At 52.1% G+C, this 21,959-nt stretch overlaps 1 protein-coding gene across 1 annotated transcript in view; it reads right to left on the bottom strand.

Annotated features, from left to right (window-relative positions):
* Positions 1–21,959, bottom strand: part of NCOR2 (nuclear receptor corepressor 2) — a 259,884-nt gene that overhangs the window by 128,575 nt on the left and 109,350 nt on the right. The window contains exon 6 of the mRNA XM_050906955.1: positions 5,953–6,132. Within this exon, the coding sequence (XP_050762912.1) occupies positions 5,953–6,132 (180 nt within the window). The remainder of the gene's footprint in view (positions 1–5,952; positions 6,133–21,959) is intronic.

Here is a 21,959-nt window from a genome sequence, read left to right as displayed (position 1 = left end):
GAACCGCAGCTCCAGCCCAGCTCCCTGCTGCTACCTGCCTCCGGAGCTGCCGCCACGCTGCAGAGAGTGGTGGAGGAGCAAGGGGTGAGCAGCAAGGCTGCTCTCCACCTTCGGCTTTATCTTGCGATGCTGTGGTTGGAGGAGACGCCTCGGGATGACTGTTCTTGATTAAATGACTTGTGCACCAGCCTCCCCTGCACTGTGCAGCCCGATGAGCCAGTAAGTACGGCAGAGGAGGCAACAACACTGTGAAAGCTGACGTCTCTGGTCAGAGTCAGCCCGATGGGACATGTGGCAGTCCTCCGGGCCAAGGTGAGAGAGGCAAAGTGCTCAAGAGGGCAAGTAAGAGCTACAGGACTCCCGGCACAGCACTAGCTGCCTCCCAGCTGTCAGCCATCACGCTCTCCTGGGAAGGCGGCTTTAAGACCCATTTCTCTCCTCCATTCACACAAGACAAGCTGTCCTGAGCAGAAGCCACCAAGTAAGTCCAGGCTCCAACTAGAGAAATCCCAGTAGGGGTGGATGGCCATCACTTGGGTGTCCTGCCCTCAGAGACAACAGTGCCAAGAAGCTCGCTTTGTTGGCTCTTCTGCTTTCTTACTGTCTTTACTGCATTGCCACAGCTCCACATTTCATGGTATCTAGGCTTTGAGGTGCAGCAGCTGCGTGCAAAAATACACTGCGCTGTCCCCTCCAGCTCCATGTGTTTGCCTGTGCTGGAACACACGCAACCCAAGGTGTGTGTCTCATCCCAAGCTTCACTCCCACTCACAGCAGAAACATCCAGGAGCCCAAGAGCTGCTCCATGAGCATGTCCACCATATCCCCACCACACATGCAGTAAAACGTACCCAGCCCCAAAGCTGGCTCAAATGCCAACTACCCCCTCAGGAGATGGAAAGCAGAAGGGAGCACATTCACATATGCACCTTTAGAGATCACTGATCTTTTAACATGTTCCTACTCACCTGCGAGCCGCTCAGGCCGTGGTGAACGTTAATTATAAACTAGCGGATTTAAGAGAGCACTTTTGAATATCACCGCGGTCAGCCGGTATGTCTGACGTACGACCTGTGCCTCCAGCTCTCCTGACGGGTGCGAGGCAGGAGGAGACATCTGAGCCCTTCCAGTAAGTTTGAGGAACTACTCGGCTGAAAGAGGAAATAACAGATTCCTCCAGGCTCCTCCTGGGGCCACCGGCTCCCTGTGAGGAGGGAGAGTGCACACCGCGCACGGCAGCTGCGGGGCAGCACAGGCACGGGAGAGGGAGCGGTTGTCAAAAAACGCCTATGATTTTTTTCACTGCTTGGCTCTGAATCTCCAAATCTTTGTATTTTTTTTCCTGCAGCTAAAGCATCCCCTGTTGAAGCAAGAGGGAAATCGAGCAAGTCTCGTACTAGGAAGAAAATGCACCTGGGATTGAGAGCAATCGGCTTGCACCGGAGGCGAGCACACCACCGTCCTCCCAGAGACAGTGGTGGTCCGAGAAGAAGGTGGGCACCTATTCCTCCTTCAGATCATCTCTGCTCCTGTTGACGACACCTTTAGCAACACTAGGGCTGTAGGATGCAGTCCAAGAAAACACTTAAGCACCCACATAGGTCTACTGGCTTGGCTGAGAAAACTCACACCCCTTAAATTATATGTGTTTCAATGGATGAAGCAACCCCATGCTGTGCACTCCGCTCATCCTCCACCTCCCCACAGGTGGACATCTTTTCCCATACAGGAAAAAGCAGCAGCATAGGAAACATCGAGATATAGCAAAAAAAAAAGCCACCATTGCCAGCCAGATGGCTAACCACCGTCCCAGCTGGGGAGCAGGCTCTGGCGGACGCAGGACAGCCCGGCTCCGCACGTTGGCATCAGCACACCCACCTCAGGGTCTTAACCTAGGAATTACTCCAGCCACGTGTGAGGACGGCCAAGAAATGGCCAGCTCGGACCATCTGCACCCTGGAAAGGGGATGAACCCTCTCTGGCACCACGGGAATCCATCCCTTCCTGCCCGCAAAGAGCCACACCACTGTGGCACACCAAAGGCTCCAACCACGCATGAAACAGCCCCAGAGCTCCCTTCTCTTCTCAACCACGGCTGTTTCTCAGGTGGCCCAAACTACAGCGCCATGCAAAGGTGACAAGAGCTCTTCAGGAAGCCACGGCTGAAACCACAGGCTGCAAAACAGTTCTCAGCCTCAGCCTCGGCGCAGAAGCAGCGCTTCCAGGCACCTGCCTGCTCTTGCTCGGTGTCCTAAGGCACCCCATCACACACCCTCGCTCCCACAAGATAAACCAAAGAAAGAGCCACCAAAAGGGATCAGTCAAATCCTCTACTTCTCTTGGGGAAAATACGTGGGCAAAAAAAAAAACATGTCAGAAACTTGGCTACATTGTTCTGGAAACCCACAAAAATTCTGCAAAGCGGTCGGGTGTGTTGTAAGTGATTTCAGACAAGAGGATTTGATGGCGTATCAGGAAATGAAAGTTTGCCAGTAAGTAGAGGCTCATTAAAAGCAGCTCGTTACAAGAAAAAATACAAATCTAATTATAGCTGAAATACAGTAGAGAATTAAACTCTACCCTCTGTGGTGTAACGCTGTACGGTTATTAAAGGGCCAGATGCTAGAGGTAAGGATGTGGGCAGGGTCTGCAGGCAGCACACCTGACCGCAGCAGGTTCAGCCCACGACAGCTACCCCTGGGAGCTGTGGGAAATGGCAAAGCAAAATAGGTCAGGGTTCCCAGATACGGACAAAATGGATTTCTTAAAGGTCTGCCACGAAAGCTAGGCTGGGACTGTGACCTTTACAGGGAGAGAAGCAGGATGAGAGATGAGTCTTGACAGCTCCACACTCTCTCCCTCCCCACTTCCAGCAGCAGCTGCCCGAAAGCCCCCTCCTCGCCCCAAATGAAAGTCAGTGCAGCGATGCTGAAGGGATGCAAGATGCCATCGTTAGCCATAGTCCTGGCTCCTACAGCATCCACAGGTCAACTCATTTCCAAGCGGAGGAGGTGTCCTCTCCGGGTAAGAGTCCCTTTGGCTGGACCACACGCTGCAGAGGGGCCATCGGAGCCTGCAGTGCTGGCAGGAAGGTGCATGACATTTCAGGAAGACCCCATCCCTGCACGTACCAGCTCCCATGCTGAACGGACCTGCCTGATGAAGCCAAGGTCATTACACAGGCACTCAGCTGCCACGCTGCCTTGGGTTAGGCAGCCATCACCGGGGTACCAGGATGCTTCACCTGCCATGGGGAGAGGAAAGGGCTTCCAGCCACAGGGCATGTCTGAAAACCACTTTCAAAGAGCCGGGGGGAGAACAGAAGAAACTCAGCCAGGAGATAGATGGAAGGGGAAACTCTGGAGCTCTTCCACCCAGCCGGCTCCACCTCCATCACCAGGTGGGAGTGTTGTACTCCCGGAGAGCCCATCGCCAAGCTTGGCGCCCAGGGAGGCTCAGGCACCACTGCGGAGAACAGCCCAGCAGTTTATTTCTCCTTCAGATCCCCGGTACCGCTGCCAGGAATAAATGCATAAGGATTATCCTTCCCTGTCAGGAAGAGGGGGAGAGAGGACTCAGCGAGAGATTTAAGCGCATATGGTGCATGAATGAGCGGGGGACGGCTGATGGAGGTGGCCTTCTGCCAGGGGTGTGCAGGGTTTGGGGAAGGTTTCTCAGCTTGCTGAAGACGTTTGCTTCTTGCAAAGTCCAGGCAGAGCCTTCCTTGCCATTTCTCGAACAACCAAAAGGAGAGAGATGGTGGATTGGGGTTGGTTGGGATTTTTTTTGCACAGCCTTTCCATACAAATGTATTTAATTACCCTGAGAAGGCCTCCCAAAGACAGAGGGAAAAGCATTAGGATATTCCGGCTGCGTACGATTTCTCCCCTGCTCCGCCGCCCGTTCCTGCAGGAGCCGTATCTGTTTCAGGCTGATTGCTTTCCCTAGCTCATCTTTCCCCTGCGCTGACAGCTCAGATGCACAGATGGACAAAACGTTCCTGGAGCATCTCAGACAGGAACGCCCCCCCCCGAAAATGCTTCCTCCCAGATGTGCCAGCTCTGCCAGAGGACCGGGCTGGGGAAGGATCCTGCCAGAGGGGAAAGGAGGCCATGTTGGGGGGCAGGATTTGCTACCAAATGACTTTGACACCATGTGCCAAAAAAAAAAAAAAAAAAAAAAAAAAAAAAAAAAAGAGGGAGGGGATGCTTTTACTGCCAACAGTGACTTTCACCTTCTTCCCCACTCAGCAGAGCATTTTTGCGGGGAGGAAGAATCATAAAATTCGTTCAGAGGGAAGAAATAAAGCAACCAAGCAGCCAACAATAAAAACCCATTTCCTTACGGAAGGACAGCTTGATTTTAACAGCAAGGAGCGTATGCTGCTCCCATCAGCTTCAATAGCAGCTCCTCAGCAGCATCTCTGAAAAAAGTCAGGCAGTGGATCTGCAGAGTTGTCAGTCCTCCCAGCTGCCATGAGAGGGACCTTCACTGCCATGCCGGGCACGCATCCCACTCTGGAAGCCCTTCTCCAGAGTGGGAAATGACCATGGTTTGCACCTCCTTCCTCAAATATGAGTTAAAAACATGGACCAGCAGCCAGGCTGCCAGGTGAGAGAGGACACTAACATTTTGTCTGAGCTTCCTAAGAGGGAGAGGGGAAGGGCTGGCTTCACCCAGCTCCCACCAAATCCAACAAGAGGAACCTCTGTGGTTTCCATCGCTCCAGATGTTCCTTTGGCCCCCGTGAGCCGGCACACAGGGCTGCTTCCTCGCACCCCCAGCACAGCTGCTTCTCCCCACTTTTGTCTCCCTCTCTCTAAGCACTCCAATACCTCTGCAAAGAAAAAGCAACAACAACAAAAAAAGTCCTTCACATTAATTAAACCGTATTGTTTGAAAACAAAACCAAAACATCCTGCTTTGTCTTGCAGGAAAGAAAGGGATAGTATCTGGTTTGGGAAAATATAGATCTGAAGCGGGGAAGGTCAAGTGCATGCTCATCCTTGAGGAGCACTTGCCCCATCCGACAGCCCAAGTAGAGGTTTTGCTCCATTCCTGAATTCCTGCTGCTCATCCCTCAGGAGAGGTCGTTCCTCTCAGGCAGTTTGGGATTAGCAGCCGTCAGGGAGTTTAGAAACTGGCCCCAAGCAAAGGAAATAAAACAACCGGTAAGAAAGAGGCAGAGAGAAGCGATTTGCTTTAGGAAGTGAAAGCCTTTAAGTCTGTGAGTTTTTTCACAGACGTCCCCCAAGGTTTTGTCATATTAATCTCTTAATGGGTTTATGGTAATTGTATACATGGCAGCATTGAGCGGGCGATCCTTCTGCTGGGGAGCGCTCTTGTGCAGGGGTAAAGCACTAACCGAGAAGATCAGATTCAAATCCCTGGCTCAGGCACAGCCCTGACTGGAGTTGGACCAGATGCTGCTCACGGCTGCAGAGCTGCAAAGCCCCGGAGAAGGGGACTGGATGCACAGGAAGGGCCATTAGGACATCACAGTGATGTTTTAAACAGCCAGTACTACAAGAGTGGCAGCAACAGCACTGGGGAGAGACAACTGCTGGAAAGGCAAAAGAGAAGACCTTGTGCCAACGCTGGGCTGTATGGACGACTCGGGCAACCCAGGCTACGTTTCCAGCTCTGCCACTGACTGCTTGCATGACCATGGGCAAGTCACCGAGGACAGATTTTTCTCCCTTTAAGGTACTCTGACATGAAAAAGAGCGCACAGGCTGGGTTTCCAAAGCTCCCTCATCTTGCAACTACCAGCTCCAGACTGCTGGCACAGCAGCAACCGCCCCATGTCACAACAGGGAGCACGGACACACACCATCCTGGTGGCACTGGCACTGCCAGTTCCCCTCTGTGGACATGCATGGGCAAGGATGGGGCGTAAGGCAGCACACAGAAGCGAGGACACATGCTGCCCTCTGGACCACAGCCTCTTACCTGCTTCTTCTTCAGCTTGGAGATCTGCTGCTCCACCATGGTGATCTCGCGGTCCACGCGGTCCATGTTCTGAATGAGCTCCTCCTTCGACAGCCGGGCTGGCAGCAGGTCCAGCTCGGTGTCGGGGTGAGCAGGGCTCACGGGTGACACGGGCTCCAGTTTGCCAGGCAGGCCACGATCCTGGGGAGCATAAAACAACCAGGTCAGCTCCTTCCCAGGAGACTTTGGATCCTCCTCTTGCCCTCCCATGCCAGCTGCCACAGCTCCCTGGCCCGCTCCCAGCCCTCTGATACACACCCTCCCCTCAAAAAACCTGCTAGACTAAGCAGTACCAGCTGCCAGATCATATCACCTCAGTGCTCCGCAACCTCCAGCATCTCCAGAGAGCACCAGGTTAGTCTCCCAGGGACATGACAGCAGCTCTTCCTCCTGCCAAAGCCTCGGAGGTTCCCACCACCTTCAGTGCTACCTGCATTCCTACACGATCAATAAACCCACCCATATTCAGGAGCTCCCAGCAGCACCATCCCTTCACATCTCAGCAGCCAGCTCAAGGCTACATCTTCTCCGCAAAAATGAGGGAGCCACAGACATGTCCTCCTCCGACACAGCCACGGCCGTGCTGGAGAGAAGAGCGGCATTAACCATGCTGAATGAGAAGGGGCTATGAGGGCAGCCCGCGGGAGGTTCCCATCTCCTTCATGGAGGTCCTTCTCCATCTCTTGTTAAATTTTGGGGGAGCTCTGAGTGTTGGATGTCAAATGCATCCCTCCAGAAATGGATACAAAGGGGATAGACGAGGTCACCTGAGATAAAAATAGACTGATGAAAATCAACTTTTTGCAAATTCCAGGTAAATAGGATCTCAGCTCAACAAGACCCTTCAAGTCAGAGACTGGACGGATCAACGTAACCTCCATGGTCATCACAGGGAGCAGCTCTAATGACCATGAGCCAGCGGCAGAGCGAAAACACATCGAAACATTCAGCTTCGCCTCCAGCAATGCAACAACTTTGCTGAGCCCAACGAGCTGGTATCCCACGAGCATCCTGGAGCCATGACGCCTCACCCTTCACCTCTCCAGCTCCAAATGAAGGAGCCCATCTCCTGCAAACACAAGTTGCATGCCTGGATGAGTTTGTCCACCACTGACAAACACACATGGGATGAAGCAGCTGTTTAATAGCCACCGGCCACACAGACGGGGATCATGGCACACCAACAGCCTACCCTGACCCGGGACACTCCTCTCTGGCAGCTACACAACACCTTAATTAAAAGTTTATCTATTAATTTGCTTAGTGAGTAGATGGATTTCTTTTCCTGGAGGGGGCAGGAAGAGGAGCTGCAGCTTGGTTCGTAACCGTAAACCGCTGCCAGGCTGGGCAGCCAGCACGCTGCAGCTGCTGGGGAGCGGAGGGAAGGGGGGAGGCGAACAAGTGAAGAAGTTCACACAACTTTGCTACTTTCATTACAGCAGCCCTGCGCCCGCGGACAAAGCCGACATTGTTCTGCACCAACTGGCACTGAGCGTCCTCCCGTCCGCGCCGACTCACGGCCACCGGCAAGCGGCCAGGGCTGGCCACCGACCCTCTCCCCGGGCTGGTCCTCCTGAGGGGGTGAGGGTGACACGATGGAGCTTGGTGGCACTGGGACAGTGTGGACCCCTCTGCGCTCCTCTGTCTAGCAAGGCACATGGATGATGGCCCTGGGTTGTTCACCAGCCGTGTTGCAGCTCACTCCAAACGTGGCAAGTGTGCAGACGCCACCTTGGCACTGTTCAGCATCTCAGTAGCATCTGCTTGCTGTGAAGCAGAACCATGCAGGGTGGCCTCCACCCTGCTGCTGGTGGGGATGAAGCACGGTGAGCTCCCTCCTGGGGAGGCTGCACCCACAGCCCGGCAGAGCCGCAGGGGACCTGGCCTTGAAGGCAGTCCCTGCCCGGTGGGGCTGTGCTGAGATGAGCTCTGCCCTATTCGCCTCCGTAAGGAATGGGCAACATCATCCACAGCAAAGCTGGAACAAGGGGAGGCAAAAGAGGATGTTTCCCAACAAAGTGGCCACGTCCCAGGACACCAGCATCCTTTGCTGGCGCCTTCCTCCTCTCCCCTGCTAAACCCTGTTCTAGCTGAAGGAGACATCAAGCCAGCCACGGAGGAACCACTGCTGGGTGCAGCCTGGAGGCATCCATGCCCTCCCCACTGCTGCCATCAAGGGACAGAAAGCAAAGGAGCAATTGAAACCCCTTCCTCACTGGCCTGTGTGGGGTTCATCCAGCCCTAAGAGCACAAAGGCACCGGAAAGCTAAGCTGGTTGCTTCCAGCATCTGTTGAGAAGAGAAACTAGAAGGACATCAAAGGTTTCTGGAGAATCCCAAAAAGCAGATCCTGTCTTGTTTTACTTCCCCAGCATCAGACACCAAAATTGGTCAGTCTGCTGCAACGGGAAAGCTTTGTGTTCTCCATGACTCGGGGGGGGGGGGGGGGTGTGTTGTTTGTTTTTTTGGTGGTTTTGGTTTTTTTCCAAGCCAAGAGGAGCAGGACAACCACAAGAAGCAAAAGATAAATTAGGTGTTCATACAATCTCGTTCAGATTAAGGCATGGGAAGCGGAAGCGGCAGTGGCTTGTAGGTGGGTAGGTTTTTCTAAAGGAAAGCAAGATACCTGCCAGAAATACAGGAGAGAAAGACTTCCCTCTGTGCACGTGAAACAAAAGATACTATCTCCCATCTGCCAATATGCAAGACAGGGCATCTTTAAACTCCTACTTGGCACAAAACCCTTTGGAAACCTGGTTTCTGATACATTTTTATCTTTCTACCTTGCAGAATCTGAAGTAAAACAGCAGCAAAGCTGAGTAAGGGGAACAGCTGCAAGTCACAGCACAAAAACCATCATCATCTGGTATCAGGAGATGATTATAGCAATAGAGAGAGGCAATGTCCCTGGACCTCAAATAACTGGTCCCTGTCATTTCACAAGCACCTCTCTAAATAAAAGAAATGACAAGCAGCAAGAGGAAGGAAAAACCAAAACTGAAGGCAAAAAAAAATCTTGCCCGTGCAATGGTGAAGTCCAAAAAGCAGAGCTCCCAGATTTATGCAAGGCACGAAGAGGCCCTTCTTCTAAATCACAAAAATGGGTTGAAAAGAGGTTTGCAAAGACCAGAGTCCACCCAGAGCCTGGGGTGGACTCTAATGGACAGAGATATTTTAACTAGTGCTCTGTTTCCTAGCACTCTCATGAAGCTGCTCAAAATATATTCCTCCACTTCAGATAGTGTCATACCCAGGCTCCAAACAAGTGCAGTGTGAAACATGAAATTCTTCTTATTAACGTGAAGTCACAGACTTCGAAACCAGCATGAACCGGGAGAGCTGGAATAAATCTGCTGGAGGGAAGAAAACAATTACTGCATTACTCAAGTTGGTATTTTCTCAGTAATTATACTGTTTCCATGTGATTTGTTTTTATACACAGCTAACAGCTACTGTAGGTTCCTGTTTATCCCTGGCCTTATTATTATGTGATTTATATGATAACAAGGGTGGGCGAACAGGGGGCAGAGGCTGCATAAACCTTCCCGCAGCAAGAGGAGATGCTGGCACTGAAGAAGACAATTATCACCCAGGAGTCTATCAAAGAGCAAGGCCAGGCTTTGGGGGTGGGTTTCTTCTACACGCTTTTATTCCTAACATAGATAACGTTAACGGAGCAAGCCTGCTACATGCTGCTAGGCGGTGGCTTTAAAAACACGGGGAAAAGAGGGGAAAGGAAAAGGATAAGCCAACTGTCCATCAATGCCCTGAAGAGCAAATAAGCCTCCAGGTAAATTCAACGTCCTTGCCTTCAGACACACCAGCAACCGGGTCCACAAGAGAACAGACAGTAGGAAACCCAACCCTGGTCCCAGGACACGGTGGAACCTGCACCAGACCATCACCTCCTTACTTTGCATTACCGACCCACCTCGCAATGCTCCCAGGGAGCTCACGGGAGTTGGTGGGATGGAGAAGGGCATCCCTGCCATGCGTCAGCCCAGCACCTACAGCTGGATGCAGCCCAGCCTCCATGAAGGGTAATTTTTCTCAGCTGCTTCCCACCCTCAGGAGAAGGCAAAGCAGTAGCTCCACTCCATCTGCGCCTAACTCTCACTGCAACATGCATTTTGACCTTTCTGATCCCTTGACCACACCGGCTGCCTCTTCAAAACTACACTGGTGGAGCTTCAAAGCCTCCACCCAGCGTCAGTGCCCGCGCAGCACTGGTGCATACCAAGCAAACAGAGCTGCTTGCTTGGGACAACTCTCAGGATCTCTAGCACGGCACCACGGTGCTTGTCCTATATATCATCTTTGGTAATCCTGGTCTCTCTCTGCCTTTCTAAACCAGATCATTAGTGATGTTCCCCCAAGCCCAGGACAGAGACTCAGGGATGCTGATGTCACCTCTTCCACAGTCTGTTTCGCTTTCTAATTATCAGCTGGCAGCAGCGCTTTCTGCTGGAGCACCAGGAGGGATTAAGAGGTGTTATCTCCAATTCCTGCCCACTCGCACATCTCACGTCCTCGCGGGCTGGAGAAGATTGCCAAAGCAGGCAGCACAGGACAGGGCTGCTGAAATTGTGCTCAAATTAACACACCCCCCCCCCCCCCCCCCCCCCCCCAAAAAGACATGAACAAAGGGTGGGCCTGTGATCAGGGTGGCCTGCCTGTGAGGATGCCTCCATCACCCGAGCCTCTCACAGCAGCACAGAGCCAGTGAACATTGCTGAACTCCTCCAACTAATAACACTCCCAAAACCCTGTCCGTGTGAGGCTGTGCTACACGGCAGAGACGGCAGCTTGTCCTCCACGTCCAGGAACGCGCGACTGAGCAGCATCGCACACCCCAGACGACGCAGAGCCCCGGGGCTTTCCCACACACCCTGGGATGAAAACCAAGCAGGAGAGCCAACACCCCACACCTCCGTCCATCAGGTTTTAAGGTAAAAACATGCATATAAAACTCTTAAATGGGCCAAACACAGACCAAAGGAATTTTTTTTTTTTAATTGGAAAAGTATCCAACACATTCTGGCGTATCAGCAGCCGCAAGATGACAGCACTGACAGGGGGGAAAAGTCAAAGGGGCTGAAAATTAACGTCTCGTTTCCCCAGGGAGACGTGCAAGTACGAAGTCAGAGAGCTTGAGCAGTGAAAAGTACATCGAGTTATTGCAATTCTTTTGTTCGTGACCATCTGCTGCGCTAATGGCTCTTTCAGCAGCCCAACCCTTCAAACGGGGTTCTAATTCTTAAATACTGCTGGCTCTCGGCTGGGCTGCGTCCCTGCAGCCGCTCGAAGGGCTGCCAAAGCGGGATGTAGATGTGCATGCTGGTGTATGCAGCGTGACTCCGGGGAACACCTATGGTGCTGTTCACCAGCCATGAGCGCACGGGCGTTCCCGTGCAAGGCTAACCAGTGCACCCGAGGGATGCCACGCGTGGGACCAAGGCATCACCCACCTCCTTCCTCCGTCCCCACACTCCATGGCATGTGCAGGCAGGGGGGACGAGCAAAACAGCGATCGCTTTCACTGGATGCAGCCCAGTACATGCTCCCATGGGAATTCATGAAGCTGGAGACTAAGGAGCTGCCTGAAGACAAAGCTGATTTTTTTATTTAAATAAATCTGTGACTTTATGAGAAGGCCTACGAAATTCCTTTCCCCTGTAATCCAGCTGAATTCCACGCAGCCAGGGCAGAAAACATCCCAACAATTTCTAAGCTTGCACGAAAGTAGGTCAAAAAACTTCCCCAATGTTTCAACAGCTTGAAGCAATTTAATTGCAAAACCAGTACCAAATGCTGACCCTCCCTCCCCACCCCCACCAGCAGGATTTACAAGGGTGGTAAAACCTCGCCAGCAAGTGCTACAGTTAACTGCACTAACCAAAGCCTAGTATCTGGTCTTGCAAAACTTGCTTGTGCTCAAAAAAGCCATTCCACAGTGCTATCCTTAACAGATGCTGCCTCTCGACCTCAGCATTGCAGGATATTACAGAAGCGACAGCAAACACGGCTCATGGACTCACAGGTAGCCTAGAATAACGGGTCAAATCCGAAACCTTACTCAGGCAAACTCCCACCAAAGCCCAAGGCATTACACCGACAAATGGATGTTGTGCCTTTCATTACCTTCTTGCGTTTCCCCATTAGTGAATAATAATTGCATTGAATGCGTACATTCCCTACTGACTTTGCAGGAGTGATGAATTCTCACATACCCATTTACTCATTACAAAGAGGAGCTCAGCGCTCCACCTCTCACTAAGAATTGCCCAACACTGCCTATTCTGCATCGCTGGATTTTCAGTTGACCCTAAGTCTGTTAAAACATTAACTGTCTGGACTGAAATTTTCCATGCTGAATATTTGCTTCAGGCATTTTTAGGCTTTTTTTTCCTCTAACTAGTAAATTTCAGCCAAAACAACTCTGCCGCTTCCAAGAACAAGTTTACAGGAAAATATGCCTTTCCGCAACGTTCAGAAAGATTCTGGGAACCTTTTCTTTGAGCATCTTCGGCGCAGTTGATGATACATCTGGCAAGACTGCTCTCTGCCAGTGATTTGCCTTTTGTTAAGTCTGAAAAAGTATCCAAGTCAAAAATTAAAAAAAAATTAATAAAAATCTCATTTTGGTGCTTGCCTAGGGGAATGACTTTGAACCAAGCAACCAAGTGGAGTGGGGTCCTGGGGAGCTCTGGGTCAAGTACTGCACTCTGCTCGTACTCCTGCAAAGGAAAGGAAAGGGCTGAGCTGGAAGGACCTTACTGGCACGTGTGGAGCGCTCTGGGCCAACAGCAACAAGTGCCCTAAAAGAGCCATGAATAACTGCAGGAGTTGCGGTCTGGACGGCAGGTAAAGCCTGAGACCACCCACCAAATGATAAGGATAAAGTAAAGCAGCCCGCGACCCGCTTGGCACAAGATGGAGGCCATCCCGGGCACTGAATGGAGGGTCAGGTAAAGCGAAGACGGTGTCCTGATGCTTTCAGCAAATAAGGGGGAGGACAAGTTAAGGTTGTCAGGGTAGCCCGTAGAGCAGCAAGCTCTTCCACTCCTCCATTTGCAACTTCAACGTTCTTTCAATAATCTGTCCACCCAGCAGCCACCCAGAGCATCATTTCACTGTGCTGACGTTGCCCAAAACAACGCGCTGCCGAGGACACCATCGTCCCTGTAACACACCACCTCGGCCCTAAATCCCCATCTCCCCTTCGCAAACTCAAACCCATTTGTTTAAATCAGCAGGGCTTCTGCTAACCTGGAAGACAAGCAGGCACAGGAGCCCCTCGCAGCCTCCCCTCTGCCAGCCCTCGCGGAGCCCAGGCACAGGAGGATGGTGGCAGTGCCTGCCAGGCACGTCCTGCCCGCAGCCTCCTCCTGCGTCACGGCAGGGACCCGGCTCACCCTATTGCCGGAGCCAGGAGGAAAGCATCGCTGTCTCGGTTTGAAGAGCGAAACCGCTTCTCTGGGGAACGGCGCTGGCTTACGGTGATGAAAAACAACCACAAAATTACAGCGCTGGGGAGGCAAAGGTTTGCATGAAAAAGGCACCAGGCACATAAACCATCGGCTTAAGAGCACGACAAAATCCTGCACCAGGATATTCAAAACCGCGACCCAAGTGACTAAGACATCCCCTGGGTTTACGGAGGCCAAAAGGAGGGAGCCGCCCCGAGCCCACTGAAACGCTCGGGAGGCGCGCGAACAAAATACGAGGGAGGCGAGCGCTTGTTTGAGGTCTCTTAAAAAGGAGCGAACTGTGAAAAACACCTCCGATTACATTAAGCGCGAAGGCAGGGAGGCAAATTTTTAATGGCCCAATTTGGCACTTGGCCAGGGCAGCCGGGTTAGCACCTCCCGGCTTCACAGAACCAGATTTTAAAGGTAACGGGGGAGCTCATCGCAGAGCCGGCCGCCGCTCCTTCCAGCAAAGCAGCCGGTCGCTGGGGCTCCAACCACACTCGCCTCCCCTGGAACCGGCGAACTTCAGGCAGCTTTCACAGGAACCTCTGAATAATTGCCACAGACTCCCACGGAAATGTGGGACGCGGTGACGTGGCCTCATGCGACCGTCATCCTCTCCAGTTTTTGCATGTCTCCCTGTGTCTGCTGCTCAGGGAGTTTCTTTAGGGAGACCCCCCCAGGGAGACAAGAGGGGTCCCCTGCCTGGGGGTGCAGGCAGGCAGTGCACAACCCCCAAACCTCCTCCAGCAGCCTGGGAAGCACCCTGTCACCAAACCCAACAAACCCCAGGGGAATGTAACACTTACTCCATGCCTTTGAAAGTTTTAGCCTCCCACCATTTTATTTATTTTTTTTATTTTTTGCAACACCACCCATCCTCTTGCAACTGCCACATGCAGTAAAACAAGGTCCGAGCCCTTCCAGCATGCCAACCATGCAGGGACGTAGCATTAAGGTCCACGTTAATCCCTGCAGGCATATTCCCTCTGATTTGAGGATGCTGGAATAGTCCCTGCCAAATCCCAGCTGGTCCTCAAGAAGGTAGAAAGCCCTCAAGCCCTAGATGCCACACTAAAAGCATAACGGAGTTTGCCTTTTGTAAACAAGGCCTCTACAGAAAAAAATCCCTACTTTTATACTAGTACAATACTCAAGTGACCAGCACGAATGCCATCGCACAAGTGTGACAGCGCCTGCATCAGCATGCGTTAGTCCCGCGGAAGTGGGAGGCAGGCAACTGCATCCGCTTATGTCTGTCCTCCATGAACCATCGCATTTAAAAAAAAAAAAGTAATAATAATTTCACCCCAACCTGCATAGCTACACCAGCCAAAAAGCAGGTGGGCAACAAGTCAGTATGATTAAAGATATTGCAGCATCCTGTGTTGCAAACACAGGGCCAGATCCTGAGCCAGGCTCAGCACCACCCATACCCACTGCTGTCCACGGGAACTGGGATACATAAGCCCCTGCTCGGGATGGCCGGGAAGAGCAGCGCATTGCTCTGCAGCTTGGATGTGCCCAGCAAACCTCCTCCTCTGCTTGCAGGAGCCTTAGCAGGGCAATTGAAAGGGTGCTCCCAGGCCGGTGCCTGCTCAGGGAGGGCAGGGCAGCAGGAGCCCCCTGCCCGACCGAGCCCCCAAGCCAGGGAGGGGGTCCTGCCCTGCACCCCAGGAAGCTCCAGCTCATTCACTGGGTGACACCAGGTGCATCCTCCAGCACATGGACAAACACGGGGGAGGGAAAATCCACCACGGCAGCTTCTAAAAAACCTCACTTATTTAAAAATAAAAAATGGAGGGGAAATGAAAAGACAAAAGCCCTTCTCAGCCTGGTGTTATCAAGCAGAGGAAATGAGACTTCTAAAGCTCCCATTCAGAGAGGAGTAGGGGGGAGAGAAATCCCACTCCAGACGTACTTGAGCGAACAGCTTTTGAAATGGAAATGTCGCTCTTCAGAAACATTTAAATTTCCTCCTATTGCCAGGGAGGAGGAAGGAGGCAGAAGAACGAGCAGGGGACTCCTCAGCCATGCAAATCCAAACGGGGGTCCATTCAGGGCAGCACCCGGGCGGCCCTGTTGAGAGGGGATTTGTCAGGGAGTTAATCAGGACCAGCACGCGGTATTAATATCGGGAAGTCAGCTTGAAGAGGCATCAGATTTAGAGGGGAGGGAAGGGAAGGGAAGGGAATGAAGACAGCTCTATTTAACCACCGCCGCAAGTAAGATATACCTAAAGTCTGCTTGTACTCCCTCCCTCTGTTCTCCCTGCACAACCATCACCCAAATTATTTTTCCCCAAATCCTGGAGGTTGAGCTGCCTACTGAGAAGGAGCCTGACTAACGGAGAAAGGAAATGCAAGCAAGACCTAAGATGGTTTGAGCGGTGGCTGAGGTGCGTTGTGGGACCAACCCGAACCTCCTCTTACATGCAAGAGGCATTGCACCAAGCCAGGATCACCAACAACTCCCCTGGGGACTCCCAGCACATCGGGCATGGGCTGATGGGTCCCAGCACTGAACTCCTGCTCACTCCCAGCAGCTCCTCTTCCAACTGTGTCAGCCTGAAAAACAGAAGTTACTGCTCCTACAGCAATCCACCGAGCTCCCCTTGCCAACTGCATGCCACTACTTCATTGCTCTAATGTCTTTAGGGTCACTGAATGTATAGGTTCATTCTAGCTGTGCTCTCAGGTATAAAAGCAGGACATCAAATACCTCTCACCTCTAAAAACCAGAAATTCTAAGACTGCAAGAAAACTGGACCTAATGGCAATACTCCAAAGACTTCCCCTGCCCCCAACATCTAGTAAGATCCCAAAAGTTCAATTTTTACCAGTAAAGTCTCTTTACTTCTATCAGGACATCTCAGTACACATGCATGCATGTCTTGTGAGACTCAAACATGCACATAAGATCTGAACTGAGTGGCCTGGAAGCGCACAGGGGTCACTGGTGAATCTGACTTGTGAACTTCACTGGCTGAGACAAAAATAACAAGCAACTATTTCATCAGGAATCCAAGCCGATCTGACTTCCATTTCAAGGTGGCTGCACGGGAAAACTTGTTTAAGCGTGAAACAAGGCTCACAGCTGATTAGATGCTTTTGAAAAATTTTTAACCAATGTAAAGAACAGGCTTGGGGGGGGGGGGAGGAAACAGCCCTTCCGTTGCAACAGCTTATGTTGGCTTTTAATGAAGCTTTTAGTGGCCTCATCTGTACCTGACACACCACTGAAGCCTGTTTAACTCCCCCTTCCTTTTGGCATCTCCCCTTTAAGCAGGCGTTGGCCCTGTATTCTGCAAAGCGCCGTCCCCAACACGTGCATGGGACACGGCGAGGACACCACCTCTGCCTGCCTCTCCACTGCCCAAGGCATCCACCAGCAGCCTGGCAGCCCCCCCGGACACACAAAACATATACACCAGCCACAGTCCCAAGCACCCCATAAGCAGCGGTGCTACGAGAACACCCTGGGACACACGCGGGGATATGGGACATGGCCCCGACTGCTTGCAGGCATCTCTGCGCATCGCAAGAGGCGGGTGTAGCAGCGAGCAAGGCACACTGCTGCACGCAGGATACGTGCTGACAGGGGAGCACGGGTGGTGCAAAGCAACCGTCAGCTGCACCATCAATCAGAGCCAGCCGCCGGCTGCGTTCAATGGTTTATTGTTCTAATAATTGTGCAGACACGTGGAAGGGGGTGCCTCGACATTCGCCGCTTGTTTGAGTAGCCATTTCCTTCGCTGCTCCGCCTGCTTTTCCGTCAGGAGGCCGCATCCTGAGCCCCGGGGGCAGCAGGAGGGGGGGCAGCAGTGCCGGCCATCCCCACCTCCATCCCCACAGCCATCGGGGCAGGAAGGTGGGAGGAAATAACGTCCCCCAGTAGCAGGAAACGCAGGCGGGTGCTGGTCCAGACACGAGCTGGCAGCCCTGCCCTCCGCCTCGACAAGCCCAGAAAAACATGCAAAACAAACCTTTCACGAGAGTTTTAGATTTATTTGGAGATTTTTTTCACCATAGTTTCCCCCCCCCCCCCATTCATCAGGTAGAGATAGTCTCAGTGTATAGGAACCATCACAGTGTCTCAAGCGTGACACTCCTCGAGCATCACTCAGCTCTGCGATCAGAGCAAGACTGACCAAGGAAAGACCAAATACCAACAAGAGCGCAGGATAAAGCAGCTCCCGAAGGCTCAGGGCAGAAGCACCATTTCTAATTGCGAATGGCTGTGGGAGTTGCTCAAACTGCAAACCTCTGCCCAGGCTGTTCCTGCAGAGAAGCATGAAGCACCCCTGCCTCTCCAGGCCAGGATGTTACAGAATAAACCCCTGAACATCTCAGCTCCCATAGCAAGAATAAGCCCACAGTGAATTTGTTATTATCTGCTAGCAAAGCAGCAGCTTCCCACCAAGGCTGGAATTTCCATCTTGGTTTGGCAGGCATGGGGCTGTGAAATGATTACTGTGTTTACTTTTCCTTTGCTAACTATAAAATCCCATTCCACTGCCCTGCCAAGAATGACTGAAGCTAATAAAATTCAGGCATTTGGAAGAAAGCAATAATAAACCTCCCTTTTGGGGCCTTTATGATGAAATTTCCCCACTCCGATCAGCGATTATGCTGCATTCATGAACATTAGTGATGTCTCCAAGTGCACCCAGATTGACTCAAATCAATATTTAGCTTTGCTCGAGACTGGAAGCCTTTCTCTGCGTGGCTGCTGAAGGCAGGATCACTGAACTGCACAGCTACAAGAAGCCTTTGAAAAAACTGCTTACAAGTATATGAGGCAGCATATATATAAAAAAATGTAGGCTTTTCAATTACTTAAAATCCTGTGAAAAAGTATATACACATGAAACATTCACGGATGCATGAATTTACAAACCCCTCTCCAAATATATTGAAAGCCATTAATATAATGCACACTATATATTTATGTACACATACCTACCTATTCTTTAGTAGCTTTTAGTGGTTGAAAGACCATAACATTCCTGTGTTTACATCTGCCACTGCCTGCTGCCGAGGCAGAAACACATTAGCTGCTGGGGGCAATCTGCTCTACGTCATACCTGTGATGGCTGGCACGAGATAAAATAACACAGACCTGAAAAACAGCCCGAAATAAAAGCCTGCGCTTGGTTTGGTTGCGTAACCACGTGGGACGGCTTGATTTGCACTAGGCAATGGTTCTTTCCTCAGCAGCCACAGGAACGATGGCATCCAAATCAGAGATCAGAAGGCAGAAACGATCACTGCTGCTCCTCAGGGAACAGCGCAGGGAGGAGAGAAATCAGCCATGTCCCTTGTCAGGGCAGCGATCAGAGTTCAAAGGCAAGCCTAGGAAGCGTTACCCTGCAGGCAGAGGAGGTGATAAAGTGTGAAGGCAGTGGAGAAACCCGCTGCCAGCATGCACTGGAGCAGGCTGCTGCGGGCTCTGCAGCCCCGGTGGGAACCCCTCGGGATGCAGTGGAGGCAGCACGCACTGGGCGACCCCACATCTGCTGCCCAGCTGCTCCTCTGCTGCTTGGCACTGCCAGAGGACAGTGCTCCGCTCTTCCCCTGCATCCCGCAGGAAAAGGTACCCGGTGCAGGATCAAAGGGGCTGCCAGCCCTTGGCCGGGATGAAGGCGAGCAGAAGCTGGGCTGAACACTGGCACATGCAGAAGATGCTCGGTCAGAGCACTAAGATGACCAAAGAGTAACTAGACCTAGGTCAGGACTGCGAGGAGGTGGTTCAGGTCATTTCATCCCGCGCTGCTTCTCCCCCACTAATTTCTGCTTTTGATTCACCAAACCGGGGGTAGGACAGAGGCACATCGCTCCCACCCCAAGCCAGCTCCACCGCTCGGTAAAAGCCCATTTCCAAGGGCAGAGGGATCAGGCTTCACCATGCTCTCGCTCCTTAGCCTCCTAGAAAAAGGTGCCAAGAATCAGAATTACATTTTTCGAGAGCAGCAGAACAAGCCAAGGGCCTGTCAGCTTGTCCTAAAACAACCCCTCTCCGCTCGCCGAGCGCACAGCCAGCATTCCTGACACACACCAGTGTCCATCACCCCTCGGCCCCCCCATGCAGCGTGAAGCTGCAGAGCATTTCATGGTGGAGCAAGCCAGAAAACCCTCTGAATGTTCTCTGCCTAAAACACAGCCAAAGAGTTTTTATGTTTAAAAAGCAGGTTTGGGTCCAAAAAGAAAGGAGGTTTTCAGCGAGTGATTATAACTAGGCCCTTTGGCACTCGACAGCTCCTCTCTTGTTATCGATGCTAAGGGTGTTGTTAAGAGATGAGGCTCCACGAAGCACGGACGTGAAGTCACGGAGCTTTAGCAAGGGCTGTTGCCATGTTCAATATGTTATTACAGCTCCATCACCACAGGCACAAAGAGCAGCAACTCGTCTCTGCCAAATCCATCTCTGAAATCACTCCCTGACTCCATCCCCTCCAGCAGCAGCAGGCAAACATCACCGATTGCTGTTGCATCTCCTCCACGGCTTTCCACCCAGCGCTGGGAAGGTAGGCTTCAGCATGAAATACCCTCCTCCTCAAAACACAGCACGCAAAATTAATCTGGTCGGTGTCACAACTCACTGGCTTTTGTTGTGTGAGTCAGAACTGTGGATGGGCTGCATTTCATAACCATGGAAAAGTACAGCACCAAAAATGTGCTCGGTGCTGTACTTTCACGGAGAAGACATCTGAGCTGCTCCCACCAAACCCCTCGCCCTCCCCAGGAATACCCTTGGCGAGGAAAGGCACGCAGGGATGCCAAACAAGGAGGGAGGCTGAGTTCATCTGCGAGAAGACGTACGTGCTTGCGAATTGGTAACAACCTCCTGCTGCTTTGTCGCCTGCACTAACCGGCCAGATCACACGGCAGCGGGAAGAATGACATACCCCATCCCAGAGTGCGTCTGGATCCAGCGGGAGCTGGAGCAATGCTCCGCACCCAGCAGCACCCAAACCCCCACCCAGAAGATGAGGGGAAGAAAAGAAACCCAGATCAGGCTGAAACTGCAGGGGGAGAAAAAAATAGCCAGGACGTCACTCTTGGTACCAGGACTGAATTCTTCCCTGGAAATTTACTCCAGGTAGGGGTTTCTTTTTCACCACAAATGTGCAAAAACGGATTGACCGCAGGTGGCCAGCAGTGGTGGCCGGCACAGCCCTCCTCACCCTGCGCCGTCCCCGTGCTTTGAAGCGATGCACGGGAGACCGGTGCCAGTTCCTGCCACACCAACCCCATTTCCTAAGTCCTGCCCCAGGACTGGCAAAGTTAGGTAGCAAACTAGCTTTGCTCTCCTGTATTTCCAGGACGTAACAGGGCACGTAAGAATCCTTGCTATTAAAGAAAAAATAGATACACATAACATGTACAAACACTTCGAAGATGGAGAAGAAAAGTCTCCATGAATCAGCGCAGCATGCCCAGCTCACAATGCTGCCCTGTTGCAAGCAGAAAAAGCTGGCAATATTTCTTCCATTTACAGGGCTGAGGCACACAAAGTTAAGGGACCTTCTTTCACTTAGCAGATCAGGTGAGATGTCGCACCGCGCGAGCCTTGTAATATTGACTGAATGGAACAGAAAAGTCCAATTATGTAAATGATGAAGCAGGCTCCCAAGAAGCAGCCAGCCTTATCACGCCATCCTTCTCCATCGCTACGGCTTGAAAGGCAATTTAAAAGGTTGTTTTGGATGTCGATCACCACAAACGAGCCAAAGAAGTGTGAAACAACAACCTGTGCTTGAGGCACTGTCAGTTCACCTGTCGGTTTTCCAGCCATGCTGAGCCTCGGCCCCACTCTCCGTGGCTCAGGGACCGCCGCGGGCTGGAGCAGCCGGGGCAGGGGAGAGTCGAGCTGCAGGCGGCTCGGGGAAGGTCAAGCTCAGTTTTTACATCCTGTCTCCGGAGTGTTTCCGCAGCCCATGAGGGCTTTCCCTGCCATGCCCGAGTCTCTTGGGCCATAGTTCAGTTCTTCAGCCATAGGAACTTCAGCTGAAAAATGGAATAAAATCAGTTGTCTTGTCAATCACGGTGCTCCTTCCCTTTACCCCCGCCCCGCCCCAGGGCCGGCTGGAGGAGCCAAACATCTCACAAGGACTACGCAATGCCTAACAGCATCTGGTATTCAAATGAAACCAGCATGAGTCCGTGCATGGGACGGAGCATCCCATTCCAGATACAACACTCCTCTGGCTGTTTGTTCTCTTGGCTTCCCATCCCGAGCTGGTGCACGGCACGGTCTGCTGACAAGCCCTTGCAGCCATCCTGGCACGGCTGCCGCGCAGCGGGCGATGCAATGAACTCCGGGCATGCCACAAGAGCCAGACTGCTTGCACAAGACAGACACACACTCCTGAAGGTGTATGTTCATGTGCAGGTGAGCAGGGGTCAACACACTCACATACATCCTCCTGCGATTTGGAAGTGATCTTCGGAGCAGGGAGGAAAGCAGGGAAAGGGAGAAATCCAGCCAGAAGTGT

The sequence above is a fragment of the Gymnogyps californianus genome, chromosome 16, assembly GCF_018139145.2.
Source record: "Gymnogyps californianus isolate 813 chromosome 16, ASM1813914v2, whole genome shotgun sequence".
Taxonomy (NCBI): Eukaryota; Metazoa; Chordata; class Aves; order Accipitriformes; family Cathartidae; genus Gymnogyps; species Gymnogyps californianus.
Note: the sequence above shows the minus strand (reverse complement) of the source record. Positions and strands in the feature narration are given on the sequence as shown.